Source organism: Panthera onca, chromosome B4 (assembly GCF_046562875.1).
Source record: "Panthera onca isolate mPanOnc1 chromosome B4, mPanOnc1 haplotype 2, whole genome shotgun sequence".
Classification (NCBI taxonomy): Eukaryota; Metazoa; Chordata; class Mammalia; order Carnivora; family Felidae; genus Panthera; species Panthera onca.
Genome location: NC_138345.1, coordinates 16,930,967 through 16,946,459, shown reverse-complemented (window position 1 = coordinate 16,946,459; position 15,493 = coordinate 16,930,967). Strand labels below are relative to the sequence as shown.

Below are 15,493 nucleotides of genomic sequence, written 5' to 3'. Positions count from 1 at the left end.
TCCAGTACTTAATTATATATATATATGTATATATATATATAGGTATACATATATATATATATATGCGTGTAAGATATATATACACACATATATAAGTGTATATATATATATGTATGTATGTAAGAAATTTCACAAGAAATCTACCCTACCCTTTTAACCTATGAGGTGCAAAGTACAGGACTGATAACTCCGGGCACAATGTCATACAACAGATCTCTGGAATTATTCATCTTGGGGCACCTGGGTGGCTCAGTCGGTCGAGCGTCCGACTTCAGCTCAGGTCATGATCTCGTGGTTTGTGAGTTTGAGCCCCACATCAGGCTCTGTGCTGACAGCTCAGAGCCCGGAACCCGCTTCGGATTCTGCGTGTCCCTCTCTCTCTGCCCACCCTCACCACCACCCCCCCCCCCACACTGTGTCTCTCTCTCCTTCAAAAAAATAAACATTAAGAAAAAATTTAGAATTTATTCATCTTGCCTAATTGCAGCTTTAGGTCTGTTGGTTAGCAACTGCCCACTTCCTCCTCCCAGCCCCTGGCAACCATCATTCTAGGCTCTGCTCCTGGGAGTTGGGCTTTAGATGCCTCGTGTAAGCGGAGCCACCCAGGGCTCGCCGTTCTGTGACTGGCTCATTTCACTTGGCCTGATGTCCTCCAAGTTCACCTGTACTGCGGCATCATCAGGTTTTAAACGGTGAAGTCTGGTTGAGCAGAAGAGCCGACAGCAAACCAGGCCCACGCCTTGCTTCATCAGCTCCCTGTTCCTGCTGTGCAGGACCCGTCTTGCGGTCAAGATGGTGTCAGATCTGGAAATGACCTCCCTGCCAGCTGAGGCGAGAACACCGTTTTGATGTATGGAAAGACTGCTTTTTAAAAGTCAAGGCCTCCTGGCAGTTGCTCTGTAAACGACTATGGCAGCTGTGCGAGAGGCCATGAATATTACATAAGGACCGTCCGTGCATTCCAGCCAGAATCTCCAAGCCACAATTCCCATAGCAACACACGGAGATTTTACTCCTCTCAGAGATGAAGCAGCCAGCCAAAGTGCCTCGTGCCACCCTTGATTGTTTTTTTAGCAAGATCAACACAGTACCTAATTCTTTTTGGCAAAGCAATTTTTTTTTCAAAAAAAAAAAAACAAAAAACCCAAAACCAAACCCAAAAAGCAACGACTGCGTGAAAGGTGTTCATTTAAAAGTTACCAAGTGTCACACAAGCCAAGATACCGTAACTTTGAACAACAATCTATGCTTTAGAAATTGCTGGCATTTGAATGGCTCCACGGGAAAAAAGATTTCAAATCATTGCCATGCGTGAAATGAAATGCACCATCCTCGTGGCTAAATACTGTACTTACAGATTTTATATCCGATTTCCAGTTCCCCTTTCCACATATACACACTTTGTTATTAGAATGGAGGAGAACATGTTCCAAAGGAAGGAACATGTTGAACCCATAAAATCCTTTATTGCTTTATTTTTGAAAAGCAGAATGCAATCCCTTTGTTAAATATAAGAAAATGCTATTACAAAACACCTATGCAGTAAAATTTGGGGAAAAGACCATTCCAGTCTAAGAAAATATACAATTGCCCTGAGGAAAGTGCTTTTCCTGAACAGAGAAATGGTTTACCGAAATAATGAAGTTACAATCACTTTGTGATTAGAAGCAGGTTTTCCTCTTTGTAGATTTGGGGATCCTTTTTTGAGTGCCTCCATCAACTATCCACCCACAGAAACAAGTTGCTTCGATTACAACACAACGGAAAAGCCAAGGCCACTCTCATATATCACACTTCCTTTTCCTATCAAGGAAATCAATCCAACACACTCCATTTCTGGTACTTCTTGAAAACCAACGAAATGCCGTAAAAGACCAACCATCGGCTTCGAACGAAACTTCCACAGGTGGCCCATCACAGACCCAGCACAAGCGGCCAAGAAAGAGCTTGGCAAGGGAGAAATGGTTTTACCTTTGCTTTTTCCAACTGGGCCTGGGCCTGTCGCTCTGCTTCCCTGCGTACCGCCTCCCGATCTTCCTCCAAAGAAACATCTGAGTCGGACGGACGGCTGGTGTAGGAGTCTGCCGAACCCTTGAGAGAGAAATTTGCATTTTAAAATAGATTCCATCTATGATGTTTGCATTGGAAAAGTCTCATTGACACAGCAGTTAGCTTCCTAGATGATGCCATACATTCCTGAAAAGAGGAGAAAAGAATCCATTTTGTGGCAAACCATCGAGAAAAATCATGCTCTGGTTTGCAGACCGTTCCCTCGGCGAGCTGTGCCTACCAAGTGACCATTCCTTCCCAAGTCTTATGTTCCGATTACTCTCCTTTCTGGAAGCCAGAGCAAGTCCCTTTATAATTAAACCAGCTCCGTGGTGCAGTGCCCGGCTGAAGGGCATAGAGGGGTTTCAAGGATGGCTTCGAGAACATTCTACACACTAAAGCAAGTATTTGCAAGTAGAAAGAAGCTACGTCTAATAAAAAAAAAAAAAAAAAAACCCCATAAAAGAAACTCCTAACCAGTCATAAACTTGAATTCTCCAAAATGTCACTACCGGGAGATGATGACTCCCACGGTAATCTTAAGCATCCTTTTGTACCTTTTCATTCACCTGATACCTTCACGGACAAAACTGTAAGGCAACAGCAGCCAGCTTCACTCAATCTTTAAGCAACGCGTTTTCCAATCGCTTTAAATAGACGTTTGATAAAAGCTGCCTAAAGAAAACACCTGCCCGGGATGGCTTCTACGGCAATAAATCACAACACGGGCAAGGGAGCTCGGAAAATTATAGGACTCTCCCTCGCTCCCTGTCTTGCAATCAGGATCATATTACTAAATCACAGGAGCCCCTGCCAGCACTCACTGTAACAACAGCAGAAGCAACGACAATATAGAATCTCCCCCAGACGAAAGCCCTTGAGCTTACACAGATATCCGAATTCTTCAGCCTTCCTCCCTTGGCTCTTTTCAGAAGCCTGATCCAGGTGGCCTTCATTAGCCAGACAGCGCCTTTCTCATCCGCAGCTGCAGCCCCGGGCACGGATCCTCAGTGCGCGCTGAGCCCTGGAGAGCCCCTGCTCCTTTCCTATCCATGCTCTGGGCAAGCCCCTCTTCTCCGTCCCTTCCTGCCACCGGGGCTTTCACTCCCTACCCCGGAGGACTCCAATCCAAGGAGATGCTTATTTTCCCATTCCAGGGAGGGGAAAACAAACACTCGAGTGCCTTATACTGCTTTAAAAATAAAGAACACTTCAAGTGCATTCAAAGACAGGCATCAACTCGTTCTAAACTTAATGCATCTTGTTACTCTAAATATTCTCCTCTTTGCGCTTGGGTTGCTACAGGAAATTAGTTGTAAGAGAACCTTTTTTAAAAAAACCCATTGCAAAACGTATGCAGTGACATTTGCAAGTGCAAAGTTCAAGCCTTATCTTCAGAGATCTGGAGGGGGAGGGCGGAGGAGGCACTCACTGCACTGGGCATGCTCCATATGTAGCCTTTTTACGCAGATGCCTACATCACACTGTTAGTCTATGTCAAATTGCCATTTTGCATCCGAAGTGTAAACAGCTGGAGAGGGCTTTTCGGTTCTATAGTAACAGGCACATGGTATGTTTGTCATGTTTCTGCTTCAGTGGAAACAGCCTCTCAAAGACAAAGCATGCAATCTTTTCATTTAATGAGCCCTTTCCATTACCCTGCTACACAGAGTATATCCTATGCCATAAGACAATTCAAAGATAAGCAATATCACGCAGGCATCATTGGACAGTGGAAAGCGATGAATGGTGCTCATCAATCATAACATCAAACTGCCCTTGATTGCTGGTGACTTCCCAAACAAGATGCAGGAGACAGATCTCCCCCTTTAATTAGGACATGAAAGTAATCACAGCTCTAAGCAATGAGTTTAACCGAGCTCAAAATGACTTTGAACTGCTTCTCCAGCTGAGAAACTACCGTTTGAAATAAAGTCCCTAGAAGAAACAACAGTATGAACTGTCAGAACAACAATTATGAAGAAATTGCAAAGTGCGGTTGATTTATTAGCTCGAGTTAAGATTTACAGAATAGCTGAGTCCAAACTCTTTTTATAAATAGGGTGATTGAAGCTCGAGAAGAAAAGATACTTATTAATTTCCTCTACCAATGAGATTACATTTCTTCTTTACGAAGAAATACACACTTCTAGATGGCTTGGTAAACATAAAATTCAAACACTGCATTCCAAACTACATTTTTGTTTGTGTGGTAGGGAAGGGGATTATTTTGTAAAGTGTCATGCAAATGAAAGACAGGTGGTTTTATTTTTACTTTTTTATGAATTTTTAAAATATTTATTTTTGAGAAAGAGTGAGAGCACACGAGAGAGAGACAGTGTGCGAGCAGGGGAGGGGCAGAGAGAGAGAGAGAGACAGACAGACAGACAGACAGAATCCAAGCAGGCTCCAGGCTCTGAGTTGTCAGCACAGAGTCCGACACGGGCTCGAACTCATAAACTGTGAGATCATGCCCCGGGCTGAAGTCTGACCTTTAACCAACTGAGCCGCCCAGGTGCCCCATGACAGGAGGTTTTAAAATCTTTGCTACTTTTTTCTCTTCCTTCATTTCATCTCTTTCTCCCTTCTTTTGTGGGCTAAGACCAATCTTTATGCCTTAAATGCTAGAAAATACAGAATAGAGGCTTTAGAATAAGTTATAGATTGAATACACCCCAACTGTGTTATCTATAAATCAATAAACGGGTTATTTATATTCTTACGAAGTGAATGTAAAATGCATGGGAGATATAAAATGCATTGCAATTTCTAATTCCAGTAAAATTCACAAGGGAGAAATGAAATTTTCTCCATCCACACACGTTAGGGGGATTCCTCATCTTCCCAGAGGGTTTCTCATGGCGAGTGTAGCACAGTAGAAAATTACCCGGAAGCACAGCTTTATCCCACAAAAGGCTTCAGGCCCCATTGTCACAAATGTTAGCATTTTAAACCCAATCACCCTGCAGAAGGTTCCATTCACAACACAGTGAAGATACAAAGTTTCGGTCATTAGTTAGCCCCATAAGGAGAGTAAGAGCATAACACACACATAACTGTGCACTATCCTGTTCCCTTTTGAACAAAATATGATTTAAAAAGTCCTTTGCTAATAATCAGATGTAGCTTTTAATTGCACAGTCATGTTGAGACCTGTTTCCAGGTTTAAATAATCAAGCAGTTAAAAAAACAAACAAAAAACCTCTACAGTGACTTCTGGCAATGATCTTTTGAATACTGCAATAATAAATTAACTTTTGACTATGTTACCATGTAAGATGTGACTCCCAAATGATGTTTAGTGAGGTTGATAGAAGGGGCCACCATACTTTCTTTCCTTGGATCTGTAGTAGTAGCAGAAAAATGGCAACAAAATATTTTCATTATAGAAGTTACATGTACCCATTGCAGAGACGCACAAATAAAGGTCACTTTAAATTCTCCCACCCAAAGATAACCACTATTAAATAATAGCATGTTTTAGCTTCCAGAGTTCTTGCATTTTTGAAAGTCACCCTCCCAACATGCACAATTAATCTCCTTCCTTCTGGGAGTGTGGATTTATGCAGTTATTAGTAATATATCTAATTAAGCTTTTGCCTTTGGTACCATATGGACTTTCTGGGTCATTCTGCCTCAAGCAGTCTTCAGTCAGGAACAGCTGGCTGTCATTTCCATAATTCCAGAGTAAGTTCATTACAAGATGTGCCCTTGATCTCTTGGGTTGCTACAATGTGATGAGCTGGTCTTCTGTAGTTTTGTCCTTGCAGGTGGGTATATCACAGTTTAGCTACAAATATTTCCTTTCCTACACCTTAATATTCGCATCCCTCATTGTACAGGTCCAAAACGTAACTTGTACCCTAACGTCTACCAAAACTCATCCAGGATCGTTCACTTTTATCCTCAGAACTCTTAACTCCAAATACATGTGCTTTGCTCACAGGAAATTTAGTTAACTGGATTAACTCATGCTTTTTTTAAAGGTTTGTTTTATTTATTTTGAGCGAGAGCTAGATGCAAGCAATGGAGAGGCACAGATAGAGGGACAGAGAGAGAATCCCAAGCAGGTTCCATAATGTTAGTGCAGAGCTGGATGATGGGCTCGAACTCAAGAACCATGGGATCTTGATCTGAGCCCAAATCAGACACTTAACCGACTGAGCCACCCAGGCACCCGAATTACCTCATTCTTTGTAACTACTCTTCAGTTTTTGTTTTTCCCCCCAATTTATGCCTAATATTTGCACAAAAAGCATACTTTTTTTTGTATATAGAAAGTTTGCTTTAAAAAAATTTTTTTTTAATATTTACTTATTTTGGACAGAGAGAGAGGCAGAGCATGAGCAGGGGAGGGGCAGAGAGAGAGACACACAGAGAATCCGAAGCAGGCTCCAGGCTCTGAGCTGTCAGCACAGAGCCTGACGTGGGGCTCGAACTCACAGACCAAGAGATCATGACCTGAGCCGAAGTCGGATGCTCAGCCAACTGAGCCACCCAGGCTCTCCATATGCAGTTTGCTTTTTTGACGCTGTACTCTATTGTTTCAATCATATATATTGCCAGCATCATTTTTTTTCTTGAGCATTCCTGTATTTTCTCTTCTAAAGCCAGAGGAGCGAAAGTCATAAGCCTACTCAGGAATGGCATCTTCAATCCTAAAGTGTCCATCTATTTTTATAGGGAATCTTCATATGAAGACTAAGCAATGTTGTTGGACAAAGTCAATTTCTCACAGTATTCCAGGGTTCCCCCGATTCTAGACAAATCTACGCTCCATCCAAAACCCTCAAGACTTCAAATGACCCTCCTCCTGTATAGGACTATGCTGAGCCAATGGCAAGTCTGAATTCAGTTGCTTCCTCCTGACCTGCCATGGGATAGACAGACATTCCACCGCCATATTCCTCAGGCCCACGCTTTTAGAAAAAAGCAGAATGGGAAGGACTTCTGAAACCAAAGACCAAAGGCAAAGACTTCCATCTTGTATTGTCTGTGCATTAGCTGGCAGAGAGAATTCTTTCATTTCTCATATTGTCGCCTCTTTTCACAGTTGAGAATTAACTTTTTCTTTCTATGAAGAGATCTGGATCTCTAAGAAAATGAATTGCTACCCCCTGCACTGTTGGTTTCTTCAGGAATAAAACCCATTTACCATTTACAAATAATGACAATTTCCTGCCTCAAGAACCTTAAAAATGTTACAGACTATTGGGATGAAACGCATTGACACGAATACTGTATACTTGGGTTCGCAAATGTCATAGAACTTGCATACCCATTCGATCAATGAAAATCTCAAATGTGATCGGCCTGCCATTTGGCTTCACGTGAAAATATTATCCTAGGCGATGGTAATAAATCCATGCAAGTTCATCCCTGTGTGGTAACTTGTAGGATTATGTAAAAGCTAAAATACTAGCTTCTGGGGCGCCTGGGTGGCTCAGTCGGTTAAGCGTCCGACTTCAACTCAGGTCACGATCTCGCGGTCCGTGAGTTCGAGCCCCACGTCGGGCTCTGTGCCGACAGCTCAGAGCCTGGAGCCTGCTTCGGATTCTGTGTCTCCCTCTCTCTCTCTGCCCCTCCCCCGTTCATGCTCTGTCTCTCTCTGTCTCAAAAATAAATAAACATTAAAAAAAAAAATTTTAAATATTGCTTCAATTTTCTCAAGAGCATATGTAAATTTAGACACTTTGTGGCACTAACATACATACTGAAGGAAAAAACTACATTTTGCCAAAACCAAATCCAAAATCAGCCACATGCGTTTATTGAGCACTTACTACTTTGCAAGTCTATGTGCTCTAAGTTAAATGCTGGGACTATAACTGTGAAAAAGACAAAAGCTTCGTGTCTGTCATGGAGCCCAAAAATCTAGTTGAATGAGACCAATTTTTTTAAGGTGATCAGAACAATAATCACAACGAGAAAACACAAAACCGGCTGTGAGAATATAATAATGGTGAGAAGAAAGAAGCTATTTTATTTATTTATATTTAAAAAGATTTTTTTTTGAGAGAGAGAGAGAGAGAGAGAGAGAGTATGCATGCGCGCAAGTGAGCAGCAGGGAGGAGGAGGGGGAGAGAGACTCTCCAGCAGCCTTCACGCTCAGGCTCAGAGCTCAGTGCCTGAGGCAGAGCTCGATCGCCCGGCCCTGAGATCACGACCTGACCCAAAATAAGAGTCAGACACTCAACCGACTGAGACACCCAGGTGCCCTAAGAAGTAGCTATTTTAGTCAGGGTGATGATACAACACTCTGAGATGTGATTTACGCTGAAATATCTCAAAAGAGAAAGAAAAAATAAGTCAGCTTGGGGATGTGTTAAGACAAGCGATGTCCAGGAAGAGGGAACAGCGTCTGCTAAGGACTGAGGACAAGGAATACTCAGAAGTTTAAGGAACTGAAAAGAAAAGAGATCAGTGTAGCTAAACATGCTCCTTTTTCAGGAGTATTTCTTTCAACACCCTCCCTTCCCCCTCACCATTTTTTCACCCTGCAGGTAGTACATACTCAAGTATACCTGGAATATGAATTTTGGGGCATCCTTTTCATTTATGTGGCATCACCTGACAGTACAGGTCCTTATTCCTATCTGAATTTCTCAAGCAGAAGTGGCATTTAAGTTGTCAGTAAATTCCACATTATTGGGAAAATCATGTCTCCTGAGATTTAAACACAGTGCTCTGATTTTCTTCCTTCTCAACCCAGTACTATCTCTTAAGAGCAGATAGCTTATTTCTGAGATTGTCGTACGTTACGTTAACAATCAGAGCAATTTATTAAGATTTATTGCCATTTATTATGATCAGGCTACCACCTATATGAATGATAATAATTGCTAAGTTTTCATGAAGGCTTCACACTGTGTTAGACATGGGGAGGATTCACTAGCATTACATAATTTAATGTTTGATCTCTATCTCTGTCTTCACTGAAGAAAACACTGAGGCACAAGGAAGGCCAGTAACCCGACCGAGGTGACAAAGCTAATAATCAACAGAGGTGGGAGGCAGCTTTTGAAGTGAACTCAGGCATGCATCAGTTCATAAAAAGAAAAGCCAGAACAAATCCCTATGTACAACTACTATTTATTTTCATTGAAAACGTATCTCTTTCTGTCCGTCAGGCACATGTATGGCCATTTCCACTGGCCATAAAATGCCAAGAGGACTTCCAAGTTCTTAGTTCTATTTTTGCTAAACCTAGGTTGCTCTCTCTCTCTCTCTCTCTCTCACACACACACACACACCACATATACATCTTCAGAGAACCTCAAGTTTTATCTTCCCAAAAGACACAGTGAAGGTCCGATGAAACAGATAATTTCTCATTCATCGATGTAATGCTGTTTTGTGTTAAAGAAGGACTCAAAGGTTGGCTGTTACCCTGAAATCTGCCTCCCCCTCAGAGTATCTCAAAATTATAAAGCCTTCTTTTCATTACTTACCTACAACGGAGAGTGGAAAAGTAGAATAGGAAAACAATGGAAGTCAAGAAACCGGCTATTTAAATTTCTCTCTTTTCCCTGAAAATGAACGTAACTCTGGCAAGCTGGCCTTCGATAGCCTCCTTGGCAGCTAATCTTGCCTGAAGCTGGCTGGGATTCAAGCATCTCCTATGTTCAATAGAACAGTTGCTAGTTTTCAGCACTGAAGCCTAAGTTACTCAAGTACAGACCCGAGTCGTGACGAACTTAGTGGGTTCAAGCCCCGCGTCGGGCTCCGTGCTGACCGCTCAGAGCCTGGAGCCTTCTTCGGATGCTGTGTCTCCCTCTCTCTCTGCCTCTCCCCTGCTCACTCACTCTGTCTCTCTCTCAAAAATGAATAAACATTTAAACAAAGAGTAATATATTAAAACACTGTTACCACCAACCTATTCCTTAAAGGAAGGCTATGATGGCTGTTTATATTTTGTAGAAGAAACCCTGCCCAAAATTCGCAAAATTTGACACCAGTAAAAAGAACCATTTTGAAAAGTTAGAATTAGAGGGCCAATTTTAATGGTACTTTGAGTTTGGGATTTTAGACATATGATAAATAATTTCCTTTCATAATTACAGCACCGGGTGGGGGGGTGGGTACCAAGGGAGTTTTTTAGGCCTTTAATATCAATTTACTGATTGATGGTGATAGATGACAAAAACGTTTCACGCTATATAATTTCTTACCAAAAAACTTTATCTTTCAGTCATGAAAACGGAAACGAGTAGGCAAGAAACAGAAAAATTGTGGCCTGGGCGAGGTGACCTTCCTTCAAATATTGCTGAAAAAAACTGAATGAGGGAAAAGGAGTGAACGAATCAGACGTGGGGCATTCTGGGTAATAGGAAGTCACGGTGGGTATAGATACTGTCAGAAGCTCCGCGTGCACAACACTACCTTTCGTCTTCCCACTGAATCATTCTAACCGGCACACACGCGGGCTATATGACTCCCCTCTGCCTAAGAAAACCTTCCCTTGACTCCATATTCTCTGCCAGCCCCCATCCCATTTCTTTGCTCTCCTCTGTAGACAAAAAATGCTTCAAAGTTGCTGACGCTTCCTTCAATTCTCTTCTCGTTTCCTCTTAAGGCTACGGACTCCCTGCACTCGGCCATCACTGCTCACCAAGACTGTCAGTGACAGATGGCTAAGGCCACAGGTCAGTTCTCGGTATGCATCTTTCTCAACGTATCAGGAGCTTGATAGATGGGAGTCTACTCCCCATCCTTTATGCACTTTCTCATTAACACCTTCTGGAAACCACTCTCTCTCTGTCTTCCTCTCACCTGTTGGCTGCTCCTTCGAAGTCTCTTTTGCTGGTATCTCCTCTTGCCTCCTTTTGCCACACGCTCCTCCCCATACACAGACTCCTTTCTGCTCCAAATTCGCTCATCACTCACAGGCACCAGCAATGCTCTCTCTCTCTAGATTTCCACACTGCCAACTATCACCTCCTTCAAGGCTTTGTTGAGCGGTCAACTTCTCAGTGAGGCCTTCCGTGACCATCCTATTTAAAACGATAATCCCGAAGGCCTTCCCCTTCCACGATCTCTAATTCCACTTACCTGCCGTTTTTTTAATGTTTATTTTCAAGAGAGAGAGAGAGACAGAGACAGAGCATGAGCTGCGGGGGGGGGGGGGGGGGGGGGGAGGTGGAGGGGAGTACAGAGAGAGAGGGAGACACAGAATCCCAAGCAGGCTCCAGGCTCTGAGCTGTCAGCACAGAGCCCGACGTGGAGCTCGAACTCACAAACCGCGAGATCACGACACAAGTTGGAGGCTTAACCGACTGAGCCACCCAGATGCCCCCTAGTTGTTGTTGTTGTTGTTTAATGGTGCTTTTACCTTCTAACATACAACAGAATTTATTAATTATATTTATTGTTCGGGTTCTATCTCCCTCCAATAGACTATAACATCCCTGAGGGCAGAGATTTTTTTTGTTTGTTTCCTTCACTCATTTACCCCAAGGGCCTAGAATAGTACCAGGCACAGCATTCTTGCTCTATAAATTCATTCATTGGATGAATGAATAAGGGTTACTAGAGAGAGAGACTATTCTCCCCCACATCCTGTATCTTAATGCTCTTTCACTAGAGGGGCCTCCCCTTAGCATTCCTGAACATTCCTAAACACCCTAAACATTCTCAAGTCTCCCCCTTACTAAAAAACAGCAACAGCAATTTGACCTGGATTGTGAATGACCAATAAATAACTCACCATCGGGAGCAAGAGAATAAAACTAAGGCTTCAGCCTGAAGACACACGTGGTGTTTCATCATAACCCTCAACAAATATCACTTAACCAACTTAGTGTAAATGTCAGCTATGGTCGGTTGATTAGATAAACATGTTCCATAACAAGCAAGCCACTTAAAAAAAAAAGTTATTATACATAAAATTTATATAGCATCCTTCTTCGAAGACATGTTAAGAGAGGCTTTGCATTTTGAAAATATGATTAGCGCTCATTTTCTATGAAGCTTCTTTTCCCATTAATTGTATTTATTCATTCCAGGGATTCAAAGCTCCAGTCTTAAAACTGCTAATGACCCATTGGAGAAGCCATAGGCAAGTCATGTAAATATGCCCCAGGCTAATTTCCCCCTCAGTAAAATGAGTATATATATATAAAAAAAAAATCAACGCTACTAGAAAGAAAATTCTTGAAAATTTCCTTAGAAATAGTTGAAAAAACGCTGTAAATAGGACATATTGTATGACTGTTTACTGACTGTTACTCCTCATGCACTAGCCCCACTATGTCTATGGGAAGAGAGTTTAAATTCACAACAGAAAAAGTGACTACACATATAATGTCTAGGAAGACAGAGAGTTTAAAAAATCAAGCCAGCACAGGGGTGCCTGGGTGGCTCAGTCCTTTGAGCATCCGACTTCGGCCCAGCTCATGATCTCACAGTTTGTGAGTTCGAGTCCCACGTCGGGCTCTGTGCTGACACCTCAGAGCCTGGAGCCTGCTTCCGATTCTGTGTCTCCCTCTCTCTCTGCCCCTCCCCTACTCACACGGTGTCTCTCTCTCCCTCAAAATGAAATAAACATTAAAGAAATTAAAAAAAAAATCAAGCCAGCACAGAAGGAAGATATTTCTTTAAGCCATTCTGAGTAATATTTAAAAGTCACGCTACTAACAAACTAGACAGATACAAAAGTCCAGCAGCAAGCCTTTCCTTGAGTGGCAGAACAATCAAACAGTAACTGTTGACTCCTGCCTTCCAGGGTGAATGCTCTCAGGTGCAAATGAACAATCCATCTACACACATTAAAGGAGAGTCATCGTCCCCCCAGGGAGTCACACAGCTGTCAAAGGGGATAGGGCTTCCGTCCTTCAAGGTTTTACCCTCTAAAATTTTCTTTGCTTATACAGAGTTTATATTCATTGATAAGAAAAGAGGAAGAGATCAATGGGTATTAAATAGGCAGAGGTTATGAACACAAAATTCACAAAAAGTAAACTAGTCACAAGCATCTGGAAAAAGTGTTCAGCCTGCTGAATGAAACACAATACCATTTCCCATTAAATTAGTTCTCTTTGCAAAGTACCAATTCAGTGTTGTGAAGTTACATTAACACAGATGCTTTCAGGTCTTGTTGATACTTTGTTGATACTTTCTTGACTTTTAAAAAACCCTTTGGGAAAACAATGTTCTTTCTGTTTGTATCTAGATACATATCTAGACTAATATGCGTTTAGACTAATGATTTCACTTCTGGGATCTGTCTTAAAATTCTAAAATATGTCCCATACAACACTTAGATTATTATATAATATTTAATAATAGTTACAAAGGCTAAAGGGCATTATAGGCAATTCTTAATGATCATTATATTTGGTTAATAAAATAAAGAAATAAAAATCCCTGAATCATTTCTATAAATACATACATTCACATATATATAAATACTGGGAGTACACAAAATGAACAGAAGAGATAAAGTTGGAGTCACTGTTGTTTTTAATTCAGAGAGCTAATTTAAATTTTTTTCTGTAATGTTACCATTTTTTAACAAAAGTAGAAAGCTCTTAATGCAATCGAAAAATCTAACAAACTATCTTGAAAATACTTTTGGTGTTACAAAAAAAACAATGCAGGTATATATTTTCCCTAATTTGTTGATTTAACCTTAATAGTTTTTTGTTTTTTGTTCTTTGTTTTGCATGTGGGGAATGGAGGCAAACTCTGGGTCTTCTGAAAGACTCTTCATGCATAAGAAATAAAGAAATAAAGGAAGGAAGGAAGGAAGGAAGGTAGGAAGGCAGGAAGGCAGGCGGGTAGGAAGGAAGGAAGGAAGGAAGAAAGCAAGAATGTTGATACAGGAATTACATCAGGTAAGAAATAAGAATTAAAATAAAAGTACTTGAACCTGAAATGTTAACATTTTGAAGAACTACATTTCTCTGTAAAAATGTGTTAAAATGATTATGTTACATTTCCACTTGAAACATTGGAACTTTCTCATATGACTGCTTAAATAATTTTTTGCTACTAGGTTAGATACTTAAGCAGGCCAAATGACTCAGTAATTTGGTAGTAAATTATTAATACGCTGTTCTAAAAGTCTAACCTTCCAGAAAGATATGACTTTGGTTCAGAGAGATTTAATATTAAAAATAGGCTACCCGATCAGGGATTTGGCTGGAAAAGTGCCAGTGGTATGGAGCATTTAGTAATAAAGCACTGCAAAGTACCCTACTGACCTAAAATAGTTAATGCATCCCTTAAGCAGCTAACCTACCTTCAGAAGGTGATTTAAGAACTAGAGACAATCTGGTTTATACAAATCTATATTTAGAAATTTGCTGCGAATTTTAGACTGCGTAGCTAGAGGGAGATGTGCTGTTGGTTATATTAATATGTTATTCATGCTAAAAACCCCGACTCTATTAAGAACACTTAATAAAAAGCAATTCATATAATATTTCCTGTCTCACAAATAAGGAAGCATTTTTACTGCAAATATTCAGTACATGGTTCCATAGACCAAATGCTTGTGTCGCCCCCAAATTCATATGTTGAAACCTAATCTCTAAGGTGATAGTGTTAGGAGGTGGGCTTTTGGAGGCTGATTAGGTCATCACAGTGGAGCCCATGTGAACGGGATTAGTGCCCTTGTAAAAGACACCTCAGAGAGCTCCCTAGCTGCTTTGACCACATGAGGTCGTAACAGTAAGAAGGCTGTCTGTGAACCAGGAAGCAGGCTCTCACCAGACACTGAATCTGCCAGTGCCTTGATCTTGGACTTTCCAGCCTTCTCAGCTCTGAGAAGTAAATATCTTTTTTTTTTTTTTTAATGTTTCTTTATTTTTGAGAGAGACTGAGAGAGAGAGAGAGAGAGGGCACAAGCAGGCGAGGGACACAGGATTTGAATCAGGCTCTGTGCTGACAGCAGCCAGCCCCATGTGAGGCTTGAACTCATGAACCGTGAGATCACGATGTGAGCTGTTGATAAAACTTCCATCAAGCAGGACGAAGATGGCTTGCCAGTTGGCAAAGTCCAGAAAGATCTTGTTACTGCTGCTGCCCATGCCTGTTGACTCTTGCATTATGGCCTGAGGACTACTGTTTTGCAGTCTGCTACAGCATTCATGCGTTATATGCCAGATGCTTCTACTGTTAAAACAGACACCAGGGGCGCCTGGGTGGCTCAGCTGGTTAAGCGTCCAACTTCAGCCCAGGTCATGATCTCACGGCTCGTGAGTTCAGGCCCCGCGTTGGGCTCTGTGCTGATGGCTCAGAGCCTGGAGCCTGCTTCAGATTCTGTGTCTCCCTCTCTCTCTGCCCCTCCCTAGCTCATGCTCACACTCTCTCTCTGTGTCTGTCAAAAATAAACAAACTTAAAAAAATATTAAAGGAAGCTATTAAAATAAACATAAGACACACCAAACTTGAGCACTCCAAACCAAAGATAACACCTACTAGGTTTTCCACTTCATTTAAA

The 15,493-nt window shown here is 41.6% G+C and overlaps 1 protein-coding gene across 13 annotated transcripts in view; it reads right to left on the bottom strand.

The window, feature by feature from the left end:
- The window catches only part of CACNB2 (calcium voltage-gated channel auxiliary subunit beta 2), a 384,840-nt gene that overhangs the window by 130,646 nt on the left and 238,701 nt on the right, over nucleotides 1–15,493 (bottom strand). For 11 of the 13 annotated variants that reach the window (XM_060659218.3, XM_060659216.3, XM_060659215.3 and 8 more), the window contains one exon: nucleotides 1,972–2,091. In XM_060659218.3, the coding sequence (XP_060515201.1) occupies nucleotides 1,972–2,091 (120 nt within the window). Of the gene's footprint in view, nucleotides 1–1,971; nucleotides 2,092–2,936; nucleotides 3,424–15,493 lie in introns of those variants that run through there. The other 2 variants (XM_060659221.3, XM_060659224.3) reach the window with 1 other exon arrangement.